This window comes from Arvicanthis niloticus, chromosome 9 (genome assembly GCF_011762505.2).
Source record: "Arvicanthis niloticus isolate mArvNil1 chromosome 9, mArvNil1.pat.X, whole genome shotgun sequence".
NCBI classification, from domain to species: Eukaryota; Metazoa; Chordata; class Mammalia; order Rodentia; family Muridae; genus Arvicanthis; species Arvicanthis niloticus.
Genome location: NC_047666.1, coordinates 38,466,282 through 38,492,184, shown reverse-complemented (window position 1 = coordinate 38,492,184; position 25,903 = coordinate 38,466,282). Strand labels below are relative to the sequence as shown.

At 43.3% G+C, this 25,903-nt stretch overlaps 1 protein-coding gene across 12 annotated transcripts in view; it reads left to right on the top strand.

Moving 5' to 3' along the window:
- The window catches only part of Foxp1 (forkhead box P1), a 504,713-nt gene that overhangs the window by 431,357 nt on the left and 47,453 nt on the right, over window positions 1-25,903 (top strand). For all 12 annotated transcript variants that reach the window (XM_076940180.1, XM_076940181.1, XM_076940173.1 and 9 more), the window contains one exon: window positions 19,291-19,395. In XM_076940180.1, coding sequence (XP_076796295.1) covers window positions 19,291-19,395 — 105 coding nt within the window. The remainder of the gene's footprint in view (window positions 1-19,290; window positions 19,396-25,903) is intronic.

The following is a 25,903-nucleotide window of genomic DNA, read 5'->3' as shown; positions in this document are numbered from 1 at the left end:
ACAAACATCTATTAATATGTGCAGATTGCAACTTTTAAAGGAAAATACGTTCCCTGTTTATTTTTCTATAAATATAAGTAGTTTCTAAGTCTTTTTATCTTTGATGAAGGGAGGTGTGATTCATAAGATATAAATCACTTATGGTCTGAAATAGTACACAAGAATAAAAATAAATAAATCCCCTACAGGAAATACAGACAAATGTAAGCAAGCTTTTGTCCTTCACAGGCAAGCCCCTCGCTTTCTGCCCTGCCTTATAAATCTCGTGTGTCCTGGCTGAATGTATCGTGGTCTTTCTTCTATGTCAGCTGCCTTCTTTCTGCAGTCCAAATTAGGAATGCTGTTCCCCGCCCCCCACAACCCTCACCATTTTTGACTTCAGCCATTAGCAAATGTTTTATAACAAGTATTTCTCCAAGTCATAGCTCTGCTCAAGTCTTTGTTGTAAGACTTCCTTAGAGCCTTGAGTTAGAGAGTGTTCTCTCAGCTCTGTAAACATTATAGTTGCATGGCCTTTGCTGGCTCTGAGGCCACCAAGCTCTCTCTCTCAGACATAGGTGACCCATACTGGAGCTGTTTGTGGCTGTGAGATCGAACCTGCCCTCAGTCCAGGCATGGTCTTACTTTCTGTGTTTTCATGCTCACTCACTGGAATAGGCTGCACAGTTGGCAGCCGCCCTCAAATAAACCCTGACCACTTCTGCTTGACTCCTGTGCTTTGGCCTGCTCCAGCTGATTCTCAGTTTCTCTTTTTGATGTGTGGCCTTGTAGGCATAGTGCTGTATATTTGTCTGTGTCTCAGAAACATTTGTGTTTGTGGTCCCTGATACTTGTGAACATCAGGGAACTTGGAAATCTGGACTTCCCTGGTGTTTTGATTTGCTTACCCTTTCGAGGAAAAAAAAAAAAAGTAACAAACAAATTTTGGTTGATAAAGAAATGTTGGTGCCCTGGGCTGAATTACTAACATTCTAGAAGTTTGTTTTCAGAACTGTTCTGGGCTCAGGAACCTTTAACTTTGCATAATCTCACAGTGACATTTAGGGGTCCAGTGAATCTGAAATTTCAGCAGTAAATTCAAGTTTCCACTTTTGTGAATAATACTTTCACACTGAGATTTTTTTGTGTGTGTCTTGTAAATCACGTTATTTTATATTTCTTTTTATTTAAAGCGCTGAGAAAACTTACTCCCTAACCTCACTTTCTTTCCACTAAAGTATTTCTAAATGATGCTGCACGATCAGATACTACCAGCTTTGCCCTTGTTGCTCTTCCAAGCTGCCCTGCTGGACATGTAACTGGAGCACCACATAGGTGCACACTGAGACCCTCCAGCCAAATCCAGCCCCCTGCTTAATTCTGTCAATAGTTTGTTAGGATAGAGATGTGCTCGTTTGCATATCTTCATAAAACATGTTCATATTTCTCAAAATTGTAAGCATGAGTATTGTAAACCTGAATCTTGTGTCCCATGGAAAGCAAAGATACTTCTTCCAAAGCAAAGGAGGAAACTTCCAAAGCAGGGGAAGCTGCCTGCTTAACTGTTAGGCTGTTTCCCAGATCCTGCCGTCCTTTGCTTGTTTCCAGGGGTTGCAGATTTGGGACAGAAGAGGTTTTTGTTGAGTGTCGAGTTTTCCAGGCCCCTCTTTGTAGGACTTGGGTTCTTTTGGTCTATTCTGCTGTTATGTGAATTGGTATTTGTCACATAGGTACTCTGGCTATTCAAATGTACTCACCTGGAGTTGTTGTGTGTCTTGACTTGAGAAACTTAGGAGTCTCAGACCTAATAAACTTGGTCACAGATGCCCATTCAAGTATAAAGAAGCAGCTTCAACTGGTGGGAACCATCACCTTTATTCTCATTAGTTGCTTAACATCTTAGACATGTCCACAGAACTAGTGGCTTATCACTCTATTGTGGGCTAATAGACATGGCATTAGCCCAGTCTTGCCTACTTCCTGTCCTTGAGTTGAGGCCAGTGTTTTGGCTCTGTAGTCAGAGGCAAGTGTCATAACCTCTTTTAGGTTTTCTGTCTTTCTTTTCTTTGGGAATTACGATGGTGATGATACACAATGTATCTGTAAATGTATGTGAAACTCCATGCCCAGTGGATTCAGCAGAGGTCTTGATCCTGATTTTACCTTTTTAATACTCCACAGTAAATGTTTTTCTCTTTTACACAGATGTTGCATCCAGACCACAACAACTTGCAGAAGTTAGATCGGTAGCTAGTGACCACCCAGGGGACTAGACTAGGCCCTAGGTCTTTCTGACCCTCAAATACTTAGTTCCCAGCGGATAGCTCATCAGAACTCCAATAACTCAGAGCTGGACATTTGATTGATCAAATTCAGAGGTCAAGACTTGGAGGCTATAATCCCCAATGGCTGTAGTCTGCTTCCCAGCCTGTCCGCCTGTACTGATAAAATTGGAAAGATTTCCAAGACCTTCTGTGGTATCCATTGCCTACCTCACTTGCCTGTCAGGTTTTAAGGAAGGGAGTTAAAGAGGCTGGAAAGTGAATGTGTGCATTAGAGTGTGAGGAGCACTATGATCCCGTGAAGGGTAGAGGACAGGAGGACAAGTGGTCATGGAGAGCTGGGTAGGCACCAAATAATAGCTGTGTGGCAATCATCTTGCTGGAAAGCTAGCTCCCATGCTCATCATCAGTGAGGTAGGAACCTACTCGGGACAGAAATATTCTTGCCTATGTCAAATAGGGGCACCTTTGGGCTTAGCAACCTATTGACTGGCAAGCATGCTGCAGTGTGTGTGGCAGCCATCACACCCTGAGCTGCAGGGATTTATTTGTTTGTTTCATTGCTCCTAAGTGATCCTTCAGGGTCTCCTTAGAAGAAAGAGAGAAAATTCTTTCAGGGAAGCATGACACAATACCTTATCACCTCCTGTCATCCACACATGCAGAAAGGGTGCAGAGCAAAAAACTTGAGTATGTTGGAATGCCATAAGGGAAAGGTTTGTAGATTTTTTTTTTATTGACTGTTCACTTTGTGGAGTGATTAAAAGAAGGGGGGAAACCCAGTGACCATTCTCTAACAGCTGTTGTATGCTGCTACGTCAATAAAGTGCCTTTTACCATATCATAGCATCATTAGACTCTATAAGTCTTACCCTGTTTATTGTGCTTAACTGACAAATGCTTTCCAATAAAATGACATCATTGGCGTGAGGAGTTAGTTCATTTTATAAGTTTCTCTTAAATGTAGCTGATTTTAATTTTTTTTCCCTTAACTGTGTCTAATCTGTCAGGTTTTCCACTCCAAATAATATTTGAGGCCTTGTAGTCTTTGATCTTGTGGACATTTTCTTCGAGTGCAGGACCATTGCCAATGGGAGTTTATCACCTAATCCCTGAGCAGCACCCTCCCATTCGGGGGTTGCTGTCTCCCCCAATCCCAAACATATATTTGCATATATTCTAATACTGACAACTCACTGAGGGTGTAAAGAGAAGAGTGAAAGTCAGGCTTCGGGATACTTAATGGCCCCACTTATGGTACTGGGTTTTTACTCTTCACTTATAATGGCTCATGCTGAACCTCATACCTTTACCACCTGGATTAGATGAGGAGAAGTGGTTTTTCAGTGGGCACTAGCCATCAAGAGGAAAAGGGAAGCCTAGAGTGTCCACCTAAGCAGGCATACGACTTGGCTAGGTCCCAGTGTCGTTCTCTTATATAAATAGCAAGTCCCCATGTTTCTAAGTCAGTAACAGGGCCAGTGCTAGGATGTCACGTCGCTGTCATCTCAAGATTCATAAAAAACGCTCATCTGTGCTGTTCCCCAGCTGCTCTGTGCAGTGTTTGTTTTTTGCATCTGTCTTCCCCCAAGCCTGGCTTTGTGGCCTTTGTAGGAGCGATGCCCCTCTTGCAGGCTGGCTCACCGGGGCGATTCACACAAGTGCGTTACATATGTACAGCATCGCCTGAAGTTCTTTATTCTACCCCCTTTTGTGATCAGTCAAGGCCCAAGTATATTATAGAGTGTAGTCTCCTCATTAAAACAATAGCGAGAGCTCACAAAGGGAAATTGTTAATATGTGTTCCCGCCTGTCACTTGTGCCCGTGTGAATACAGAAGATAACCGCTCCTTTGGGAAACTACTTCGGGAATTGAGCAACACATCCGCTAGCCAGAGAATTCTCTTCACTGCAATTTTCCTTTTTGTGTGTACTCAGAAATAACATCCTTATGGGCCGCTCAGTGCCACGGCACAGACAGAGCACAATTGCCACAGCCCAGGTGGCGTTAATATGGGACAATCCCCCGGGCACATGTCGCCAAGAGTTGTACAGCTTGTTCAGTGTCTTCATCCATATGGCAATCTGTCCCATTCACAGAAACACATCAGGGCTGTGCCGGGTGGGTACCGTGGTCAATGTAGTGTGAAGAGTCAGGCTCTGTTCATGGCTGCCTCCCTTGTATGGCATATTTAATTGTAGACCAGCAAGCACGAGTCTCTCTCTCTCTCTCTCTCTCTCTCTCTCTCTCTCTCTCTCTCTCTCTCTCTCTCTTCCTCCCTTCTTCCCTCCCTCCCTCTCTTCCTCCCTTCTTCCCTCCCTCCCTCTCTGCCTCCCTCTCTCCCTCCCCCCTCTCTCACACACACAGAGTAACACACACCCTCATGTGCTCTCCTAACTTATGACACACACACACACACACACACACACACACACACACACACACACTCTCTCTTGTTTACTTATTATTCAGTTTCAGGAGCACAAGGTTAGGTGAGCAGGCAACATTCTAGTGCACAAAACTCCTGTGGTGAACAGGAAGTCAGCTAACATCCCACACAGAGACCTTTCCAGGCTCTTGTTCAGGAGTACCTAGGCTTAAGTACCACATGCTTCTACTAAAATTCTTTCAGACACCGAAATGATTTTCTTGTTCTCTGTGGTTCTTCTTCTTTACAAATAGTAAATGCTTTTATTGTCCAATTTGAATTGTTGAGCTAAGTAATTTTGGTTTCTAAGGCTTAAAATTAAAAAAAAAAAAAAAGGAAAGTGTAAGTGTGTGTGTGTGTGTGTGTGTGTGTGAGAGAGAGAGAGAGAGAGAGAGACAGACAGACAGGCAGGCAGACAGACAGACAGACAGGCAGACAGACAGACTAGCATTAGAATGGAGAGTAAAATGTGCCCCTGGAGAGTGGGGGATGCTCCATGACTGAGGTGAAATGAGGGATGTTTTTAAAGGCACTTGGGACATTTCACCAGAAGGCACAGCAGACTTCGTTTAGGCACTGGCCCCAAATCGTGTTCTGCTTTTGTGTAACTATTTGTGTTCTTGTTTGGTAAACAGAGCCCATAGCAACCATGGGCCATAGTGTGTTCTACCTGTTAAGACTTCCCTAAACAAACCGACTCTCATGACCTTCAACTCACAGGCCTTCTATAGTCCTCAAGGGAAGCCTGTCTCCAGGCAGGCTGGTCTCTTTTTTCTTTCTTTTCTCCCTTTCCTTTTTAAAAACTACCCTGAAGTTTATCTTTGAGGGGAATTTCTTGCACTGTGTGTATTTTCCACGCTGGCTGTGAACAGTGAAGGAGCTGAGGACTTGTGGTGGCTGGTAGAAGGACAAAAGCTCCCTAGCATGTGCAGGGAGACGAAGTGTGCAGTGTGTGCTTTCAGAGAGGCGGGCTAAGTTCGTCGGTACAATTCAAGGTCCTTGGATATCCTGTCTGTGGTTACATCTCTCCTTTGTGTCTAAACCATTGATGGGAGTATTCTGGTGCACAAGAGCCCCTATATTCAACTCACATTTCTCCGTATGAGTCATAGCTATGACAAGAACGAGACTTCTCGGTTAAAGATCAGTGTGAGAGATAAATGACAGTTTAATTAGAAAAAAAAGTGACACCAAGAGCTGGGAGAATCCAGTGGCTTTTGAATAAATTAGAGGATGGTAGAGATCGGAATAAAAAGAAACTTAACAAGACAAATGGGAAGTTGTCCAGAGTTCAACAACAACCAAAAAACCCCAAAAAACAAAAAACCAAAACCTGTGTTTCTAAGTGGGACACAAAATCAGGGGACAGTAGTAACTAATGCATCTGTTTGTCCAAACTTACCCAGTGGCAGCCACATACCAAGCGTCTAGGCTCCAAGAGTTACAGCTGTGCAGCTTCACAGTGTTTCCTTGGGGAAGAAGACACTGCAGGAGAAGAGCAATAGAGAAAACACAACACCTTAATGAAGAGACAGTTAAATGGGCCAGGAAGGACCAAGAAGGAGCTAAGTGCTACGGTGTGGACTTAAAGTCACTGACTGGATAAATGGGCACTTCAGAGCTGGTGAATGATCTTTGCACAGATCAAGGAATAGCTCTCCAACTTTAGGGACACAGCAAAAACAAAGGTCCTGGGGTAGAGGCAGATGTAGAGCCTGCCCTGACAGGCCACTACTACCCCTGTCTTATTTAGGTCAACGCCTTTGTGTGGGGAGGTGTTAGGGACATGCTCACCAAAGCAAAGCTGTATAGACCAAATTAATTTCTCCTCATGGGCCCCTGTTTTCTATCTCTGGAGTTAGTATAATGTGCCATACTAGGTCTGGCCAATAGATTAAACCATGGCAACCAAAGAACTTATAAATGTTCTAGTTGTCTGCACACAGTTAGGTCCCTATCAACACTCACTGTTGTCATTACTATTGAATATACTTATCAACAGATTTAAAACATGTGTGTTTTGTCCCAGTTATAGTTTCTGGGTATTAAAAGATGACAGTGATACAGCTCTTCCCCTTCAGGGTTTCAGTTTAACCAGAGAGACAAATGTGGAGACAGACACTTGTGACAGAAGCATCCAGTTAAATCTAGCACAGTATATGATCTGTTAAAAATAAAAATGGCTGCTAACAGGGTAGCAGAGTACAATTACCCCTTCACATGTGAGCCTCCTGTGAGGATTTCAAATGCACTGGACCCCCAGTGGGGAGAAGTTCAGTTGTGTCTTCTTATGTCAACATCCTTGTCACCCATCACAACTAGCCTGGCAATTGGTAGGTGCTAAATTCACTGCAGGGACTGAGTGTGATATGGGCAAGGAAGTGGACCAATGAGATATCAATGGACACAAACTCATTAAGAGCCCTTCGGAGTTTCCCACCCTTTGGCTCCCTCATTGCATTGCATGTCCATCTCGGTGGCCTGAGGCATTATCTGCAGAGGTTCCTAACAAGCGGAACAGTTAGGTCTCTGCTCAGTGCAGATTTTAAGCTTAAAGAAGCATGCACCAGAAACACCTGGAGTGCTGGCTGAGCTGCAGGTATGTTTGATTCAGTAGGCAAAGGTGAGGAACTAAAAATGGATGGCTTTATCAGCCGTTCTCTGAGAACTTCTTGGTACCTGTATGTTGTGCCATCCCATATGGGTGTGTGAGGGTCCTTGCCGATGTCCTCCCACTGATCAGAGGGACAGTGTAAAGCATGGTAACTGGAAAAATCTGGGTCTCACTGCCAGGACCTACCACTCCAAAGAGAGAAGCCCTGAAGGCTGTGGCCTGGTGCAAAGGATCCTGGGAGCAGCCTTTGTGTTATCTCTAGGGGCACTCTGGTTTTGTCTGTATAAAGTCATTTATTTGTTTCCCCGTCTACCATGGCTCCACTCTTGCCTCAGCTTGAAGACCCAGATGACATATCACAGTACTCTGTGCTGGAGTCCTGTTCAGTCCTGTCTCCCCTGCTTATTCATAGCCTGTGCCACGATGACTCTTCACCATCAACTAAAAATAAAAAGCAACATTTTTCTCCTATTAAGTGAATTTTGCACCTATTCTATTATGCTGCCCATGCTAAAATATCAGAGGCTGAGAGAGTAAGATGTGTGCACGCCTACTCACATTCAAGAACAACACCCACACATGCTTTAGACATTTCGGGGGTACATTAGCCACTTGGAAATTGCATGTACCTTGATTTGGGAATTCTGAGCTGTGGTGCTTACCCAGTGAACATTAATGAACTAGCATTTTCGGGGGGGGGGAGGGGGGATCATCAGTAGAAAATAGTGTGTGCTTCTGCGGAAACGCAGAAGCAATGATGGTTTTTAGCAAGTGGCTGTGTGTCCCACGCTTATCTGTTTCTTCTTCTCCTGTCTCCTCTGTCTCCTCATCTGGCTGCCCATGCTTGATTCTTCCACCTCTGTAGAATGAGGTAACTTCTGGAAGGTCTCATGTTGACTGACACTTGAAGCAATGGTGTTGGAATCTTCAGCTGTGCTCTTTGGGGTTCTGGGTGTTACACATTGGCTCCTCTGACATATGGCCAAGCTTCCACGGTGACCCCGTGACTCACTAGTGCACACACAGAGAAGGAGATCCCTGCCTGGTGGCGTTAATAACTTTTGGATTAGTGGCCCCTGTGTCTGTGTTGACACAGTTGCTCACAGCACTCCTTGGAAAGCTTTCTGCTTTCTTAATGAAATACTGGTGTTAATACAGCCAATGGCAGAAAGCCTTAGTCATCAACTCTGAACAGGCCTTGCTGGTGTCCAGAACAATGGCTGCATCTTGGCCGCCCGCTCACTCTTTACCTCTGTTTATTCCCTCACTCAGCACCTTGCAAATACAGGTGTTCTCCCTCTGTCACTACCTGCCCTGTGCACTGCACTGAAGTCTAAAGCCTGGCCAGCCTTCAGGTCTAGAGTTCTCCACACCCCCACCCCCATCCCATTGTCCTGCTGTGCTCTGCACTTCTTGTGAGTTGGAACACAGATACCAAGTTCCTGTCAGTCAGTGTAGCTTAGAAAATGGGTGGTGGTGGTGGTGGTGGTGGTGGTGGTGGTGGTGGTGGAGTATTTCAGGTTGCACTGGTGATATGTGGGTGAAGCAGGTTAACTTTCGAACACACTGCCAGATACGGTACTCAGGCTGTTTAATGCTGAACAGCCAGCTGATGGCCAGTCACATGAGATGTCCCCACCTCTGCAGTAATCAGCTCTGCTCAAGAGCACTGGATACAGCAATCTTTGGAGCGGAGGCTCCTGTGAGTCTTCCCCAGTACATGTAGGCTGTCTAGAAGGTTCTTCCTCAGTAGAAATCAAACGTGCAGTGTGTCTCCATAGTTTTGCTGTTGTGATGGTGTCGGCATAGAAAGCTAGACATATAGCTATCATGCACTTCTCCTGGAGGCTATAGCTTGTGACTCTCTAGTCATAATAACAGGTGCCTCTCTGTTGTGGGGTTTGGCATATTTACTTGTAGGGTTATTTGTGGTGTTCTCTTTAAAGCAAGTCATTGAAAACATTTAAATCGAACACATCTCATCCTCTGAAATGGCACTTGTGACATCATCTAATACATATGCACTGTGTCTGTGGGTCTTCTCACTCATGCCTGTTCCATCTGACCTCGTCAGCACACCTTTGAGTAAGGAGTGTTCATTACATCTGGATATTTCAATAGGATGTCCTCCTGTTGCAGAGGAAAGGACCTTGGCTACGTATATACTGTACTAAATGCTTCTAAATCCAGCTTGCATGGTACACCTAGTTTCTGAGAAAAATCGAGTCCCCCTGAGTCTCTTTATCTCCTACACAGATTCTTTTACCTCCAGGTTTGAGGGTAGAGTCCAGGCTTAGAAGATACCCAAAGCAGATCTCGAGTCTGGGGTCTGTGAAGTTTTGAGATGTTGTCCACTTTGTAGGCTCAACTCTGTATGCTGGCATATTCTTGACAGTGTGATACTTGGCAAACATAACTCAGCAGCTATGGCTCAACAGGTCCCTCCTGGCCTAAGTTAGTGTTTAGTAAACAGAAATAGAGAAGGACTGTCATTGGTCTTTCTTGTTAGATGTTTGTGTGTATCTATCTCAAAGGCAACAGAAGCTTTATATGTTACAGGAGCCAGTGAGCCTTTTTAGGAGCCTGTAGCTGTTAAACAGTAAGGCCACCCAGTGCCACCATATTACCTACCTGTTTCTGTATCTCAGCCTTACATCACAAACCACATTTCATATAAAATAGTTCTGAGTGCCATCTTTAAGCCCAGCCTTTCTGAAAATAGCCACACACAAGGGGTGTCTTAAGATTCCTGGCATTTAAATTTAGATGTCTGAATGGCCCAGCCTCCCCAGTGACTGGACGAACTTACTCGTTATGTAGTAACTACATAACATATGTAGTTATGTAGGCTCTTCTCCTGGATTTCTGCATTAGAATCTACACAAAACCATATTCAGGTGATTTATATCTTGGCTCAGGTTTGAGAAGGGCTGTTCTTAGAATAGTATTGGAAGGAAGGTGTTAAGTGCCCTGAGCCCTACACACAGTATTATAAACCTGGTCAACTTTCATGAGAACATTCTCCTCTTCTGTTCAATTTTGGCCATATGTTATGTACCTGTTACTGCTTTTTTTAATTTTTTAATTAGCCTTTATTTTTATGTATATGGGTATTTTGCCTGCCTTATGTCTGTGTACCACATGGGCACAGGAGGCCAGAAGAGGGCATTGAATTCTGTAGGACTGAAGCTACAAACAGTTGTGGGTACTTGGGATCGAACCAGGGTCTTCTGGAAGAGCAACTCATGATTATAACTATTGAGCCATCTTTCCAGCCCCCCTATTACCTGCTTCTTAGTTGATATTTTGTTTAACAGAGTTTATAAAAATGTTAAGACTGAGCAGTTTCGATGCTAACACATTCAGCACAGTTCCTTGAGATCTAGATAAGCAGAAGGCTCTGGGTAGACAGCAGGGAGTATTTGTATACTATTCAGACCCATCTAGCACACCAGAAGCAGGCCATGCCCTGAGACCACCGAAGGACAAGTGAACCTGCATTTGTCATGACATTGCATAATCAAAGCAGGTATCAAAAGCAGCCTGGATACAGGCTTGTATTTCAGAAGTCACGTTAGTTAGGGGAGTCACCTGACCTCATCTTAAGGCACAGTACTGAGAAGAGATATGCATAATAATCTCCATTATTGATTAAAAGCACAGAACTGGCACTCAGTAGATTAATCCACAGTCATTTTAGTTGCAAGTCATCCTGGTGAATATCATGTCAGGGAATGTGAAATTCTCTACATAACATGATTTGGAAAGGAGCAGAGCATTGAGAAGATGAGCTTTCTGGGAAGGAGAGTTGAGGGTTCCTCCATGAAAGGGAGACCTGTGCATTTGTTCTGGTGTGCTAATCTTTATTTACTCTTGCTAAGTGGGTCAGTGAGCTGCAGTAAGACACCCCCTTCTCTTTGGAGCAGAATCTCAGAAGAATGAACTGGCTAGTAACAGACAGGTAGCCAGGAGTAAAAAGGGACAGTTAAGGCTTTTCGGTGTGCCATCTTCCTTATTTGTAAATAATTCGGTGTGAGTGAAATAAGAAGCCTGTTTGCCTGTAGAGGTGTCTGTGGGACACTGAGGGAGAAAGGTTGTTTATTCAGAGTTGTGTGGAGCACATCGCTGTGCTGAAGTCATTGGTCTTCCCACTCCCACATTGCATTTGCTCCTCTGTAGGTAGGTCCAAGACCTTTCTCTGCTACAGAATAAAACTTGAGAAAATGGACCTGACCTGTGGTTGGACCTCCAGCCAATTTTGAGGTAAATAGAGCACAGTCTAAAAACATTCCAAAGCTGGGGCGGTAGCTTGAGTGAGTAAGGGTGCTTACTGCACAGGCATGAGGACCTGAGTTCAAATCCCCAGTAAAACCATGTAAAAAACTAGACATGACAGTATACCGCCTGTAACCCTAGCACAGTGGGAAACAAGCACAGCAGAAACAAGAAGACCTTTGGGGCGTTTTAGACTCCAGCCTAGTTGTGTTTAGTCTCAAGATAATAAAGGTGAGGGTATTATATTCACCCAAATGACTTCTCTGCCCTCATGCACATAGGCTCACGTGCCTATGTACATGAGTGTGCATATACTGCACATAAGGATACATATATGAGTTTGCATGTACTGCACATAAGGATACATATATGAGTGTGCATATACTGCACATAAGGATACATATATGAGTGTGCATATACTGCACATAAGGATACATATATGAGTGTGCATATACTGCACATAAGGATACATATATGAGTGTGCATATACTGCACATAAGGATACATATATGAGTGTGCATATACTGCACATACAGATAAATATACACATGAAAACCAAAACGTTCTGAGAATAAACATTGAATGTAAAGTTGGGCAGCTTTACGTGTTTGAGTCCTGTCTTACATTGTGAGTCTAGTGGGCCTGTGCAATCAGGGTCCACAGTCATCTCCGCCTGGTTGGTGCCACTCTTTGGTTGAGTGTGTTTGGTTTAAGTTGATGTGCCACATGCTTCCCAAACTTTTTATACTTGTTTTAGAAAATACAAACTCAAAACTGAAGTCTGATAGTATCTTCTTACATAATGTCCTCCCTCGAAAGCTCTCCAATTAAAATTTTCATCTCATATTTACACCTAAGACAGACGCTCCTAAAATGGTACTTAGAGTCTCATTGAATGTATAACATAGCGGCAGAGCATGAGGAAAAGCTGTAAAAAGTGGGAGAGAGGAAGGAAGCAAACAGGAACTTCTTCTTTTTCTTTTCTGTTTTTTTTTTTTTTTTTTTTGATTTTTTTGTTTTTTAAAGTTAACATTGAGGGACAGCATGAGTAGGTGGGAAAACTTCAAACAGCCATGGCTTCCATTAACATTTGTCGTTACTATGAGCGTGTGTTAATGTTAATGTAAGGGCCCTGGGACTGTGTATCAAAGGAACAGATTTCTGGACATCAGAAGCATCTCAGTTAGTGTTTGGGCTGGGAATGTACAGAACCTTCCCACCCAAAGTCACAGGAGGTTCACATGAGATGGCAGGATTCTGTGATTACGTTGTTGCTATGCGAACCTGAAGAAGGTTGGCGACATGGAAAGGAGGCCAGGGAACGGGGAACATACCAGACAGGGAGAGGCTTGAGCAGCCAGGAGCCATGGGGTACTCGTGGACAAAGGGGCCTCCATCTTCAGCACACTGGATAAGGATCAGAGCCAGAGTTCCAAAAATATGGGCTGTCTGCTCCCTCACTCAGTGTAAGTTTGAAGTGGTGGGAACAAAGAAAGTAGCCGCTTAGGAATAAAAGAGAGTAGGTCAGGAGGTTGGAAAGGGGATTGATCCCTTGTATTTGCAGCAGGCAGGAGATTGGAGGAGAGGGTGACAGCCTGTTCCTGCTCCACAGTAGCACTGTAGATAACCTCACTAGAAAGCATAACTCACACAGTATCCACCCTTAGCATGAACTGTTGTTGCCTGGTTGGGTACAAGATATGCCATGTGGATGTATTTTAGCTAGTGTCCTTGGCAGAAGTTTGGTGGAGTTTTTTACCATAGGGAGGGCCTCCTGTGTGGTTGGTTCCTTCTGTTTTTTTTTTTTTTTTTTTTTTTCTTTTCATGAGGAAGTAGAGAAGCCATCAGTACAGCAGTAACAACAAATGGATACTTCATTGGGGGAGCCCCTGACTACCTAGGTAGAAATAGCCCAACCCCCACCCCAAGTATAAGTCCACTTCCATGTTAAAGACATCCACGGCACATTCTGGAAGGATTTGTCAGCCCATGAAAGATCAGCGTCTAAGAAAAGTTTTCTTGTAGGCCTTCAATTCTCCAAGAGGTCTGGCTGCTAAGGATTGATTTTAATTAAAAATGTATTATTCGTGTTTCCACTCATCAAACCCCAAAGTTATCATACCACCGGGTTTCATTTCAGGGGCTATTTTATGAGGTTTAAAGATCTTTTGTGAACAGAATATGGAATGAAAGAAACACTCCACGGAAAGGGGGTTCGGAGCCAGTGGAGTTCAGACAGTCTCACGCTTGTGTTCAGTTGACCATCAGCGAAGGCTTGGACCACTCCAATGAGAATACAGTCATCTTTTCCTCAGATTATGCTAGGTGACACTCAAAAGGATAGAGCGGAACTCTCGCCATGCGTCATGTGCAAAAGTTGACAGAGAGTGGGTCACAGAGTGCAAGAGAGGGAAATCTACAAAACTTAGATGCCAGCATCTTCTCTGCCTTCAGTTAGGCAACAGTGTCTTGAATGTTATGTCATAAGTGAAAGGAAACAACATAAAAATGCATAAATGGGATTTATCAAAATTAAAATTTTGTGTGCCTCATACTCATAGTACACCATCAAGAAAGTAGGAGACAGTCCAAATGAGCGTAAATATTTGCAGTTACAGCTGTTGAGACATTTGTATCCAGAAGAAGAAGAAAAAAGCAACAGTAAAACAATGCAGTTAAAAATAGGCAAAGGATTTGAGTGTTTCTCTAAGGAAGAAATTTCTCTAGGCAGTTCTCTAAGGAAGATGCACAAGAATAAGCTCAGGGGAGACTAAGAAGGCATGTGCGCGCATGTGCCTCCTGGGTTAAATACTTAGTTGTAGCCTTTGTGGATGGAGGAATTGATTTATATAGCAAAGCTTATGTGTAGGTTGGCAGGACATGTTTGATTGGTGAGGTCTGTAGTCTGCCTCCTTAGTCAAGAGTTCCTCTTCTCTTGGTTACCACAGGGACCCACAGCTTGAACTGAAGTCACTGAAGTCAGCACACTGTAATCTTGAGAAGTGGTCCTTGTGGCAGGTGACAGGAATAATTTCAGTTTCCAGTTTTAGCTAAGTGGTGAACAGGGGAAAGTGAACTCACCAATGAAGAACATCCAAACTAACCCAAGAGGCCTGAGGATGTAGCTCAGAGGTAGCATGCTTGCCCAGAATCCAGAAGGCCCAGGGTTCAAGCTCCAGCACTGACTGAAAAGAAAATCTTTTCCACCACCAATGTGGAAGTAAAGACTGTGGCTGGTGTATGTCAATGTCGGAAAAATAAACCGAACGGAAATAGCATAGCAAATGTCATTGGGAGCGGAGGCATCACACCACAGCAAATGTAAACGCATTGATAAGTACCGTGCAGTGTCAGGAGTTAGCTCCTATCTGTGTGTAATTATACTTTCCCTGGCACGTTGACTCCGTCACGTCTGCAACGCTACCACTGTTCTCGTGCTAAATTATATTTAGTTTTTACGTAGCAAGGATTATCAGAAAAGATTTAAATCAATTGGCTTTTCTGGAACGTTCTATCTGTGTTACACATAGTCTGAATAAAATTTAGTAATACAAATTGTCTTCAGCAATATTTTCTCCTGGGGGTTTGCATAATGCTGGTCTTTACCTACGAGAGTAAGAGAAAACATATTGAGCATATCACCCAACAAAAATGAAATAGGACAAGGCATTGCTGTCTTCTCATTGATAAATCTCCACAGCATTTATTGAGCATGATATGCGGTGCTCAGTATGTGAGAATGAGTGATCGATGCCTATAGGAATATCCAACCTGAGAGTTATAGCAAAACAAACTAAAATTTTATTGAACATTCGACCTGGGACCTGGCATAGTGTAGTGTACACTTGTAATCCCAGAATTTGGCAGTTGGTGACTGGAGGATCAGGAATTCAAGGTTATCCTTGGCTATGTGGAGTTCAAAGCCACCTGGGCAAAGAGATAGAGGGGGATGGGAAAGAAAGTGAAGAAAGGAAAGGAAAGAACCAATTGATCAAAGATTTTGCAGTTTCATTTTGGGTAAATATGTTTGAGCATCTAAAAGCCAGCCTGGTGAGCAGTCCTCACAGACGTTAATGGCCTACTCTATCTTCATGGTCACCTGTGACCAGTTTATGTCATGCTGAGTCTCGGTTGCCTCTATCGGAAGCTCATCTTGCCAGCTATCTTTAGCCTGTTTTTTCCTGGAGCTTGAGATCAACGTAAGTCAATGAGTTTGTGTTTTCTTTCTTAGCCCTTTTTTTCAGAAGTCAGAAAGCAGTGCAAAGCTAAAGTTCCTTCTACTCTCTTGATAAAATATTGACGTTTCTATCTGGAGGTGTGACTGGGCTGCATGGTGGCTGTGTACAGAATGACTGGAGAGCCAGAAACCAGCCTCAGCTGTGGTCCATGGTGGCCGTGAAGCTTTTGTATGACAGCAGAGCCAATGGCAAACTGTGAATCTAGTCTTGAGTGGTGCTTGCTATTCTTCCTACTGTATGTGTGAGTGTGTGCAACCTTTAACAACTGCATTTCAGTCGATTCCTACAATCCACAAAGTAAAAACCTCATAAAAGGTGTAAGCAGTTGGAAGGTAATACTCAGCCTTCCTTGGCTCCCAGTGCATCTCCCAGGGTTGAATTGTTTGGTCTTTGAAGAGTTTTTCCAAGAGGTCTCACTGGGGTACCACTGCTAACCTCTTTTTCCATCCAAACCGAAGTATTCTTTTCAGACAGTGAAATATTCAAATTATTCAGTTACACAGTACATAGGGAAAGCCGGTGAGATACAGAACACTGACCACAAAAATGTGACCAGTGATGTCTAGGGCGGGATGGGGTGAGTGGATACTGTGCCAGCCAACTCAGCACTGTGACAACAAGAGCATGTGGTCTTTGAGAATAAGGAAAGGTGGTTTCAGTAAAATTAACAAGTAAGTATGTGCTTCTGTGCACAAGTTTGTTGTTGATTAGGCTTTGGGTGTCAGGACCTAAGTCTTCTCTCCATCCTCTAGCTGGTTCCAAGTTGAAGCAGAAATAAACACATGGAGGGAAACAGTTTTTATTTGTGAGCTCATCAGAAAACCAGGCGGGCAGCAAGCACTGTGGTGAGCATGTTGCATTGATAATCTGAGAATTCTTTACTAGACGGAGTGCCACTTACAGTTCCTGACTGGTAATAAGACTGACTGGTCTCCATAGCCAAGGCTCCCGGCTTCTACACTGACAAGCACACAATGCAGATAGCGGATGATGATGCAGGGTAGACGGTTCAGGCACTCAGCAGACACAGCTGATACTGTTTTCCTAGTGAAGTCAATCTTAGTATCATTGATTGGTTGATTCTGAGTTTCTCTGAATGTATCTTCTGGTAGAGATCAGTGTGTGTCAAGATGTTTAGCCTAATAAATTTTATCTCTGACATTACTTATAAGAATATAAGAAACATAAGAAATACAGTGGCAATCTTGAGTGTCTAAATTATAGAAACGGTTAATGTTAGATGCAGAAAATGGTTCCGTGGTCCCCATCAATAGGTGAAAGTTTTTGGAGCCTAGTTGATAACTTGAGGTGTTTGTTTGTTTGCTTGTTTGTTTTTTCCGAATGACACTAGGACTAGAGAGATGTCCAGTAGGTCAGAGGGCATGATGCTCTTGCAGAGGAACGAAGTTCACTTCCCAGCATCCACGTGGTAGCTCAGAAGTTATCTAACTCCAATACCATGGAGTCTTGTCATCCTCTTCTGACCTCTGCAGGCACCAGACACCCACATGGTACACATATATACACGCAGATAAAGCATACATATAAAATAAAAATGTTTAATGTTTACAAAGCAAAATGGCATTAAACGTAAAGATTATAGTTTCTTGTTTTAGTTTGTCTAAGGTTATACACTTATATGCAGTTTAGGGTATTTATTCTCAGTATTTTCCAAATTTTTCTCTATATACATTTATACACACCTGGATATATGTTCTTCAGTATAGGAGAATACTTCAATTAGCCTCTCATCAAATAGCTAGAGAAAATAATCAGTGTGGTTGAGATTCTTCTGGAAGCATTCAGAAAAGTGTATTTAATAAATCGTGCCTTTACTCTCAGATTGTGTGAGGATTTTGGTGCTGGCGAAGTAGTCGTTCAATTCTAAGGTTATTAGTGTTTTGCAACTGCTTATGCACAAACCATTGTTGGGTCTGGTGGAATTTGGCCCTCTGTGCTTAGTGAATGCCCCTCTGCCAGTGGCGTCACAAATTTCCTGTTGATAGCCTTATTTATCTGCTTTATTATCTGCTTTATTTCCTTTTCTTGCAAGGTGGACATATCTGTTACTATTACATGTCCCTGTTTTTAATTTTTCATTTTTCTTTTGGTTCCCATGTTTATTTTCTTTCTGAGACCAAAAGTAACTCATTGGCATTTTCAAGTTGTTAGACTTCCAGCAGAGTAATTTTAAAAACATAGGGAGACCTCATTGCCTTTGGGAGGCATTACACTCTGGCATATTCACTCTGAATCTCTTTGAAAATTTGGAATGCACTCCCTGTGGATTGATTATATTGTCAAGGAGGGGCCAGGAGCATCAGTTTGTACCTACAGTCTAAGATATGGTACGTGAAAAGGCATCTCACTAGTAGGATATAGTACAAGACAGATGCACATGTATGCACATGTGAATGTGTGTATGTGCACGTGGGCACGCAAGCATATACATACATACATGCATGCAGACATACATACATACATACATACATACATACATACCTGTTCAAACAAGGAGAGGCAGCAGAGAAAGTTGCAGGATATTCCTTCCCTTTCTGTGAAGGGAATGTGTCTGAGCACAAGCCAGAACTCTTGTTCATACTACATTTCTATTTGATGGGATCTAAGGTTATGGAAGTGACTGTAAAAATAATTTGTCTGAGGGAAATATAGATAGAGAAAATATTTGAGACTATAGCTAGCCTCCTCCCTGTGCATCACATGGCTCAGATCAAAGCATCCCCTGACTTGATCCTAGTGGCTAGATCATTACTTATCGATTGGAACCCCACCAGAGCATTAACCCTTTCCTGCCCACATTTACTCTCAACGTTTACTTTGCTGTTAGTAACTTGAGAAATACAAACTCCCCACAAGTTAATTCTAAGCTAATTATTGTTATGAACATATTTGCCCTGAAAAATAATTTTTAGTATTGTACATTTTTTATTTAAATGTTTTTTTCTGGACAAAACTAATTAAAAAAAAAAGAGGACAAGACAATTCAATTTTGTGCAAGCAGCTTTCATAGAGAGGAGAGGAAGAAACTTTCATGCGCTGTGTGGAGAATATGAGAGCCACACAGCTGCACAGATTTTCCAGTCCTATTGTGTACACTCAGTATGGCCATTTGCAGCGCCTTTGCTGTCTGAGTAAAGAGCTTTGCTTCAGACAAAACCCTGTCAAAGATTTTTCACACATGGAGGTATGTTTCTTACATCAGGTAATAATACTTAAATGTGTTTAGAACATAATCTCCCAGCCCATAGTATAACTTTTGCTTAAAAAAAAAGAAAGAAGGAAAGGAAGGAAGGAAGGAAGGAAGGAAGGAAGGAAGGAAGGAAAAAAAATCGTAAAGATTAATTAGATTCCTTGGGGATGACAATGTGAGGTTTGTCACGTGCTCTCCTGGGCCACGGGGACTCTCCAGGCTGTGTTTTACTCATTCTCTCTCCATGTGTGTTCTCTTGCAGCTTGTCCCATGAGGAGCACCCCCACAGCCATCCGCTCTATGGACATGGCGTATGCAAGTGGCCAGGCTGTGAAGCAGTTTGTGACGACTTCCCGGCCTTTCTAAAGTAAGGATCATCTGCCATGTCTTCTCTGTCACACAGCTGTCCCTCCTGCTGTCCCCCTTCACCCATCAGGTTGTCTTCCTGCCTGAGACTGTCACACAGCCCTTCAGAGGGTGGCTTCTGAGTCACTCTCATAGGAGCTTAGATCATCCCTGGAGGGTTGCCCTACCATGGGAAGGAGACTTAAAGGGACGGCACCAATACCAGTCAGTATACCATCAGATACTAACCCTGATGCAGAGAGAAGGCCAGTGTGAACCTTTAATTTAGCTTTTCCTGGTTTTGTACATATCCCAATCTAACTTTAGAAAATTGGTATCAGTGACTGGTCCTTTGTAGTTTAGTGACTGGGCCCCTTCTTTGACATGGGATCCTGAGACAGTGCCGCCATTTTGGTTTCTTACCTCTCTACATTAGGTGGCTTCTGTTTAGATCATTCTCGCAGGGAGAAGTGGGTAGATGTATGATGTAAACTCGGGCTGTCTCATTCCAAGCTGCGGAGCTGATAGTCTCTGCCAAAACAGGCGGCTCAGCTTCTCCATTTGAAGTGGATCTCTCTGCCTCACAACTCTGAGTTCCCGTCCCTCTCCTGTGCTGTCAGGTCGGTTAAAAATCTGACCAACTATGTTCTTGACATCACTTATAAACAATATGTTGAATCCTTGACCAGTGTACTGAATACGGCCATCTTAGTGTTCTATTGATATGAAGAGACACCATGACTAAGGCAGCTCTTAAGAAATGTCTTTAATTGGGGCTGGCTCATAGTTGTAGAGGATTAGTCTCTGAACATATGGCAGAAAGAAAACAGGCATGATGCTGGAGCAGTAGCTGAGACGCTTCTGTCCTGATCTGCAGGAAGAGAGAGAGAGAGGCACTGGGCCTGGTGTGAGCTTTTGAAACCTCAGAGCCCACCCCCAATGACACACCTCTGCCAGCAAGGCCACACCTCCCAATATTTCTCAAATAGTTCTAGTAACTGGGAACTAAACATAGAAATCTATGAACTTTAAGGGGCCATTCTCATTTAGGCTGTTGCAAAAGTATTATCTTCTGTTTAGCATGCATCACATATAGCTTCTATACATCAGGGCACATGATGGTTTCTCTAGGATGAGGGCATCCTTTATGACTATCTGTGTAGACCGGACATGAACACTGTAATGCAGCCACCCTTAGAGATGCTTGTTTTATTGCCTGCAGGTAGTTTTATGTGAATATTTTATTATAACAGCAATGCTCTAGGAGGCTTTGAACTTACTATATAGCTTCTCATCTTGTATTCTTTACTTCAGGATTATTCTGTGGTCAGTGCACACTTAGGCCATGTCCCCAAAAGCTAGTACGTGTCAACATCTAAAGCAGCGACAGTCCTTTCCAACTGCATCATTAACATTTAGATAAGTGGGCGCTAGCTTTGTCCTCTGCGTAGTTTGCTCATGGAATATGTTTTGTTACCATCCTGTCGTTTGCCTAATCGTATTTATCCAATGAGAGGAAAAGAACCTCACAGGGTGCACTCAGAAAGTCTGATTTCCCAGGCCGTTCCAGTGCTAAGTAAATACATTACTGATTTCACTCTCCTGTAGAATGGCTGACAAGCATTGGTCAACACAATTTATGTTTATAAAATCTTGAAGTATAAAATTGCTGTCATTGCTCGTGTGACATGTCCCATCAGCTCTAGGGACAGAAAAGGCATTGCCAGTTCCCCATTTTGACCCATTTAAAAACTTTCAATAATGGTCAAAGTATTTCTATCCTAATCATCCTCATGTCATAGGTTCATGTGCTGTGAGCTGGCAGTTAAGCTATGGCGAGGCCTCAGGATGTAGAAAGAGCGAATAATGCAAACCACTTCTAAAGTCGGAGAGAGGAAAAGAAAACAGCAGAGATCTTTTGAATTGAAGCCTAGATTTACCTCCTACAAACAAGAAGCCCGTTCACCACTCAGGATGTTAGGAGCCTGACTCTGAGTTGGAAACCCTCTCTCCAGCCTTTATTGTGGTTTTGCACATGGCATGACATGCTCCTGGTTCCTGTTTGCTCAGCGGAACTGGAGTGCCCGCTATCAACTTGCAGTATAGCTTGCTTATTTCCTACTGTTTGCTTATGTGCCAGCATTTTTCAGAAGACTTTGTTTGCAAGTTGTACAAACCTGACTTGAGTTGATACAAGAAAAAGAATAGAGGCACGAGGTGAAAATGATCTGGTATAGACCGGAACTCTATAGCATAGCCAGCGCCAGGTGTGTCAGGATCCAAGTGGCTTGGGAGTGCTGTTTTTAGGGGTTCCCATTGGCTCTGATTTTCTTTGTTACCTTTATTCGTGGAACTTTTCTAATTGGAATTGGAGAAAACAGGTTTGTATGTCATGGGATTATCCCTCCCACAGTGCAGGTTTTTCTCCTTTCTTCTTAGTCTTATGTAGAGACTGCCATTGGTCCAGATCAAGCCCTCTGTTCTAGTTTTGAGCCAGACTTTTTTCCATTTCTGCCTCCAGAGCAAAGGGACTCATACACATGATGCATCTGGGAATAGGGATGTGATAAAACAAAAGTGGACATTGCCGTGGCAGAAGCCCGATTCAGGATCTCATTTTTCCCTCCTTTTGCAGCAAAATGTTAATGCTTAGAGAATCAGAGTTAGCATTGGGTTCAGGATCTTGCCTAGTGAAGTGAAAAACAAGTAAATCATCTTGGAGACTTAGAGTAGCTCATTTCCTCTCAGCCCCAAAGAGACATCTATCTGCTCTAGGTAAACTCTTGCAGTTCCAATGAAAGCCACATGGTCTCCTTGATATCTAACAGTGTTTTGAGAGAATAATAGTTCCAGCATTTCTTCTCAAGTTACTGGGTGGAAGGTTCTGGAAGAATCTCCTCAGCACTACTTGTCTATAAGCCCACCTTCATTCTTACTTGTGATGTAAGCAAATTGACACTAGTCACTTTTTTTTTGTTCTTTCTCTTTTTTGTTCTTTCTTTCTTTTTTGTTTGTTTTGTATTTGTTTTTTCGTGACAGGGTTTCTCTGTATAGTCCTAGTTGTCCTGGAACTCACTCTGTAGACCAGGCTGGCCTCGAACTCAGAAATCCACCTGCCTCTGCCTCCCAAGTGCTGGCATCAAAGGCATGCACCACCTCTGCCTGGCTACACTAGTTACTTTTTAATAGTGTATAATTAAACAGTCTTAAATATGTAATGGGCGCGGTTTCAGATATATAATAACATGTATTAATACATATTAATTTAATCCTCAACTACCTGGGAAAATGTCATGGTAGTGTTTTAAATACTCAGTTAAGGCAGTAGAAGCAGAGAGTTTGAGTGATTTAGCCAAGGTAACCCAGCTACTGTGCTCTCTGGTCTCAGAGTCTTTGCTGTTGCACTGTGCCATCTGGGAGAGGTTGTTTGTTTGTTTTTGTTTTGTTTTAGTCAATTTTTTAATTGGATGTTTTATTTACATTTCAGATGTGATCTCCTTTCCCCATTTCCTCCCTAACCAGGAACCCCCTATCCCATCCCCCCCTTGCTTCTATGAGGATGTGCCCCCACCCACCCACCCACTTTCCCCACCTCCAATTCCCTCACACTGGGGCATCCAGCTTTTACTGGACCAAGGATCTCCTCTCCCACCTATGTCCAACAAGGCCATCATCCCCTACATATACAGCTGGAACCATGGGTCCCTCCCTATGTGCTCCCAGGCTGGTGGTTTAGACCCTGGGAGCTCTGGTTAGTTGGTATTGTTGTTCTCCCATGGGGCTGCAAACCCTTTCAGCTCCGTCAGTCTTCTCTCTTACTCCTCCATTGGGAACCCCATGATCAGTTCAGTGGTTAGCTGTGAGTATCCGCCTCTGAATGTGTCAGGCTCTGGCAGACCTCTAAGGAGACAGCTATATCAGACTCCTGTCAGCGTGCACTTCCTGGCATCTACATCAAACATCTACCTTTGGTGACTGCACATAGGATGGATATGCAGGTGGGACAGTCACCAGACGGCCCCTCCTTCAGTTTCTGTCCCATGCTTTGTCCTGGGAGAAGTTTTTTAAATAAGTGAATTGCTTTCTTCGTGTTTTAGAGGCAGATCAGGAATGGAGCTACTTTTATGGGTGGTCATTTGTGTAGATTTGTTGCATCTCAGTCCCTTTCAGCATGGGCACTTCTGGGTATTAATGATGATCTCTGAGAATTGTTAGGCTCTAAAGGCATATCTTGGGAAGTGCCTTTACTCAGCACTTACAAACACCGGCACTTCTCATCTACATAAGTATATTTTAGGAGCAATAATTTTAAATATCCAGACATTCCCAACCTTGTATTTAGAGAAGGCATTGATGACTATTCTCTGAAATAATGTAAAAAGTTGCTTACAGTCTAGTTCTGAGGGTGGTATGGAGAGTCAGTACATTAGACTTTGCAGGCCTGAGTCTTGCCCCACGTCACTATAAAACAGGCACAGATTCCAGGTGAGGAAGAAGCATGCCCGTGCCCCTCATGTCAGCCAGCAAATGGCCTCTGACCTAGGGCCACATTTTTGGCTCCACCCCATATTTCCAGCTGAACCCTGCTTTGTGCCTCCTCGATTCTGTTGGCTAGGTAGCCAGGGGAATGTCCATGCATGGGAGGGCCTGTGACTTTCCCCAGTAGCCACAGGTTTTACACTCCTGGCTCTGGGGTTCTCCAACCTAATGTTACAGGTTTGGTGTCTGAAAGGAACATGATGCCTCGTTCTTGTTTTCCAGTGGTGTGTGACTCCAGGTAGTAGGTGTAATGGTCATAGGGGTCGGAAGAAGTGCTTCAGGTTGTAACTCCAGTTAGACACTTGCCTTTGACAGGGAGAGAAGGCTCAAGGGCAAAGGTAAATGTGTGTGTTTTTCTTCTTGATGAAGAAGTATTAGAGTTGTTGGAAAATGAAAACCAGAGACTTAAGTGGCACCTTCACCACAGGGTTTGTTCCTTAGGCAAGGGTGACCACAGGACCTTTAATTTCAGAGATATATACTATTCAAAATGTATGCTGTTGTCTTTTCCCTCCAACCTACAGAGACTCTGCCCATATTCTGTTTCTTCCCCAACATAAGTTGAACTTTTAGTTCTCGGCCATTGTCTTCTCTCTTTCTTAAATCTCCTTACCCCGAGTTGTCGTGTGACTGGTATTTGGGGGGTTTACTGATGCCAGCAGATGCTCATGCTTGCTCTGATGGCATCTTAGTGGCTGTTGTTCTGGATCCTCTAATAAGTGGGAACTAAAGCAAGCTCATTGCCTTCTGAGAGGGGAAACTGTTACACTTTACCATCTTTCCATCCACTCAGCCTCTGTGTTTCCAGATCGGTCAGTAGTAGACTTCACAGAAGGACATGGAGTTAGGACTGTTCCCCTTAAAGACAAAAACAAAACAAAAACAAACGAAACAATCAGCTCCCATTAGGCTTTGGAGAGGTAGAGAGTTGACCAGAAAGTTCTCAGTCAGGACCACATTCCCCATTTTCTAATGAGTGTGTGGTCAGATCAGGCTGCAGTTTCCAGAGTGCTTGGACACAGTATCTTTTTCACCATCAATCACCCACCCCTACACACTCCGCCTTGAGTAGAACCCAGGGCCTGCTGCATGCTGGACCAGCGCCCTGTGAGACCCTGAGTGACACCCCAGCCTCCTAATTAGTCTTCTGTGTGGTTTGACACTTTGTATCCTTGCATAGTATTCCCATTTTTTTTCCTTTTTGATTATTTTTCATGTAGAAAAGTTCCATACAGACAAAGGCAAGCAAAACAAACACACCTTTACGTGTTAGTCAGATGTGTGTTGTGGTTTATGAAAGCCAACGTTTTCTGCGGGTTCCTAATGGGAGTCACGAGAATAGCATGGAAGAGAATGGCCAGAGATGGAACTTTGACCCTTAAGGTTGGGGGCTGCAGGCAGAACAAGAGGGTTCTTTGGTAAATTGTGTTAAAACAATTTTTTTTTTTTTCAGTGAATTTTACTTTTCAAAACTTGGGAGAGAGTTTCATGTGAAAGAAACTAAGTGTGTTCTGTACTGTTTTCACAAGTGTTTTTATCATGGTAACATCTTGTTTACTTTAGTTCCCTGCCTAAAACTACTTGGAACATGTTAAGAAAACATTTCAAGAAACCTGACAAAGAGGCCTTTGTTTCAAAGCCTTGGAGAGGCTGCACGCCTCACAAAGGTGTTAACTTCCAGCCCCTTAAGCACTTCCACACGAAATTCCAGCAACTGTGTTTGTGGTTTTGGAAAAACAAAGCGATGCTAAAGGAACCAGGTATATGCTAATACATGTCTAGGGAGGCCGGATATCATAAATTGTTTCAAACCCATTTGTGGCTCTGGGGCTTGCTTGCCTGAATGCAGGGAAATTACCCCCAGTTAGTTAGCTCAGGAGCACATATAGCCTGCAGATAGGGGGATAGCTGCCCTTAATTGGGGTGTGTGCAAATCAAGGACAGCCTCACCGTTGCAGTCTTTCAAAATCATAGTTATGAATCATCCCCCA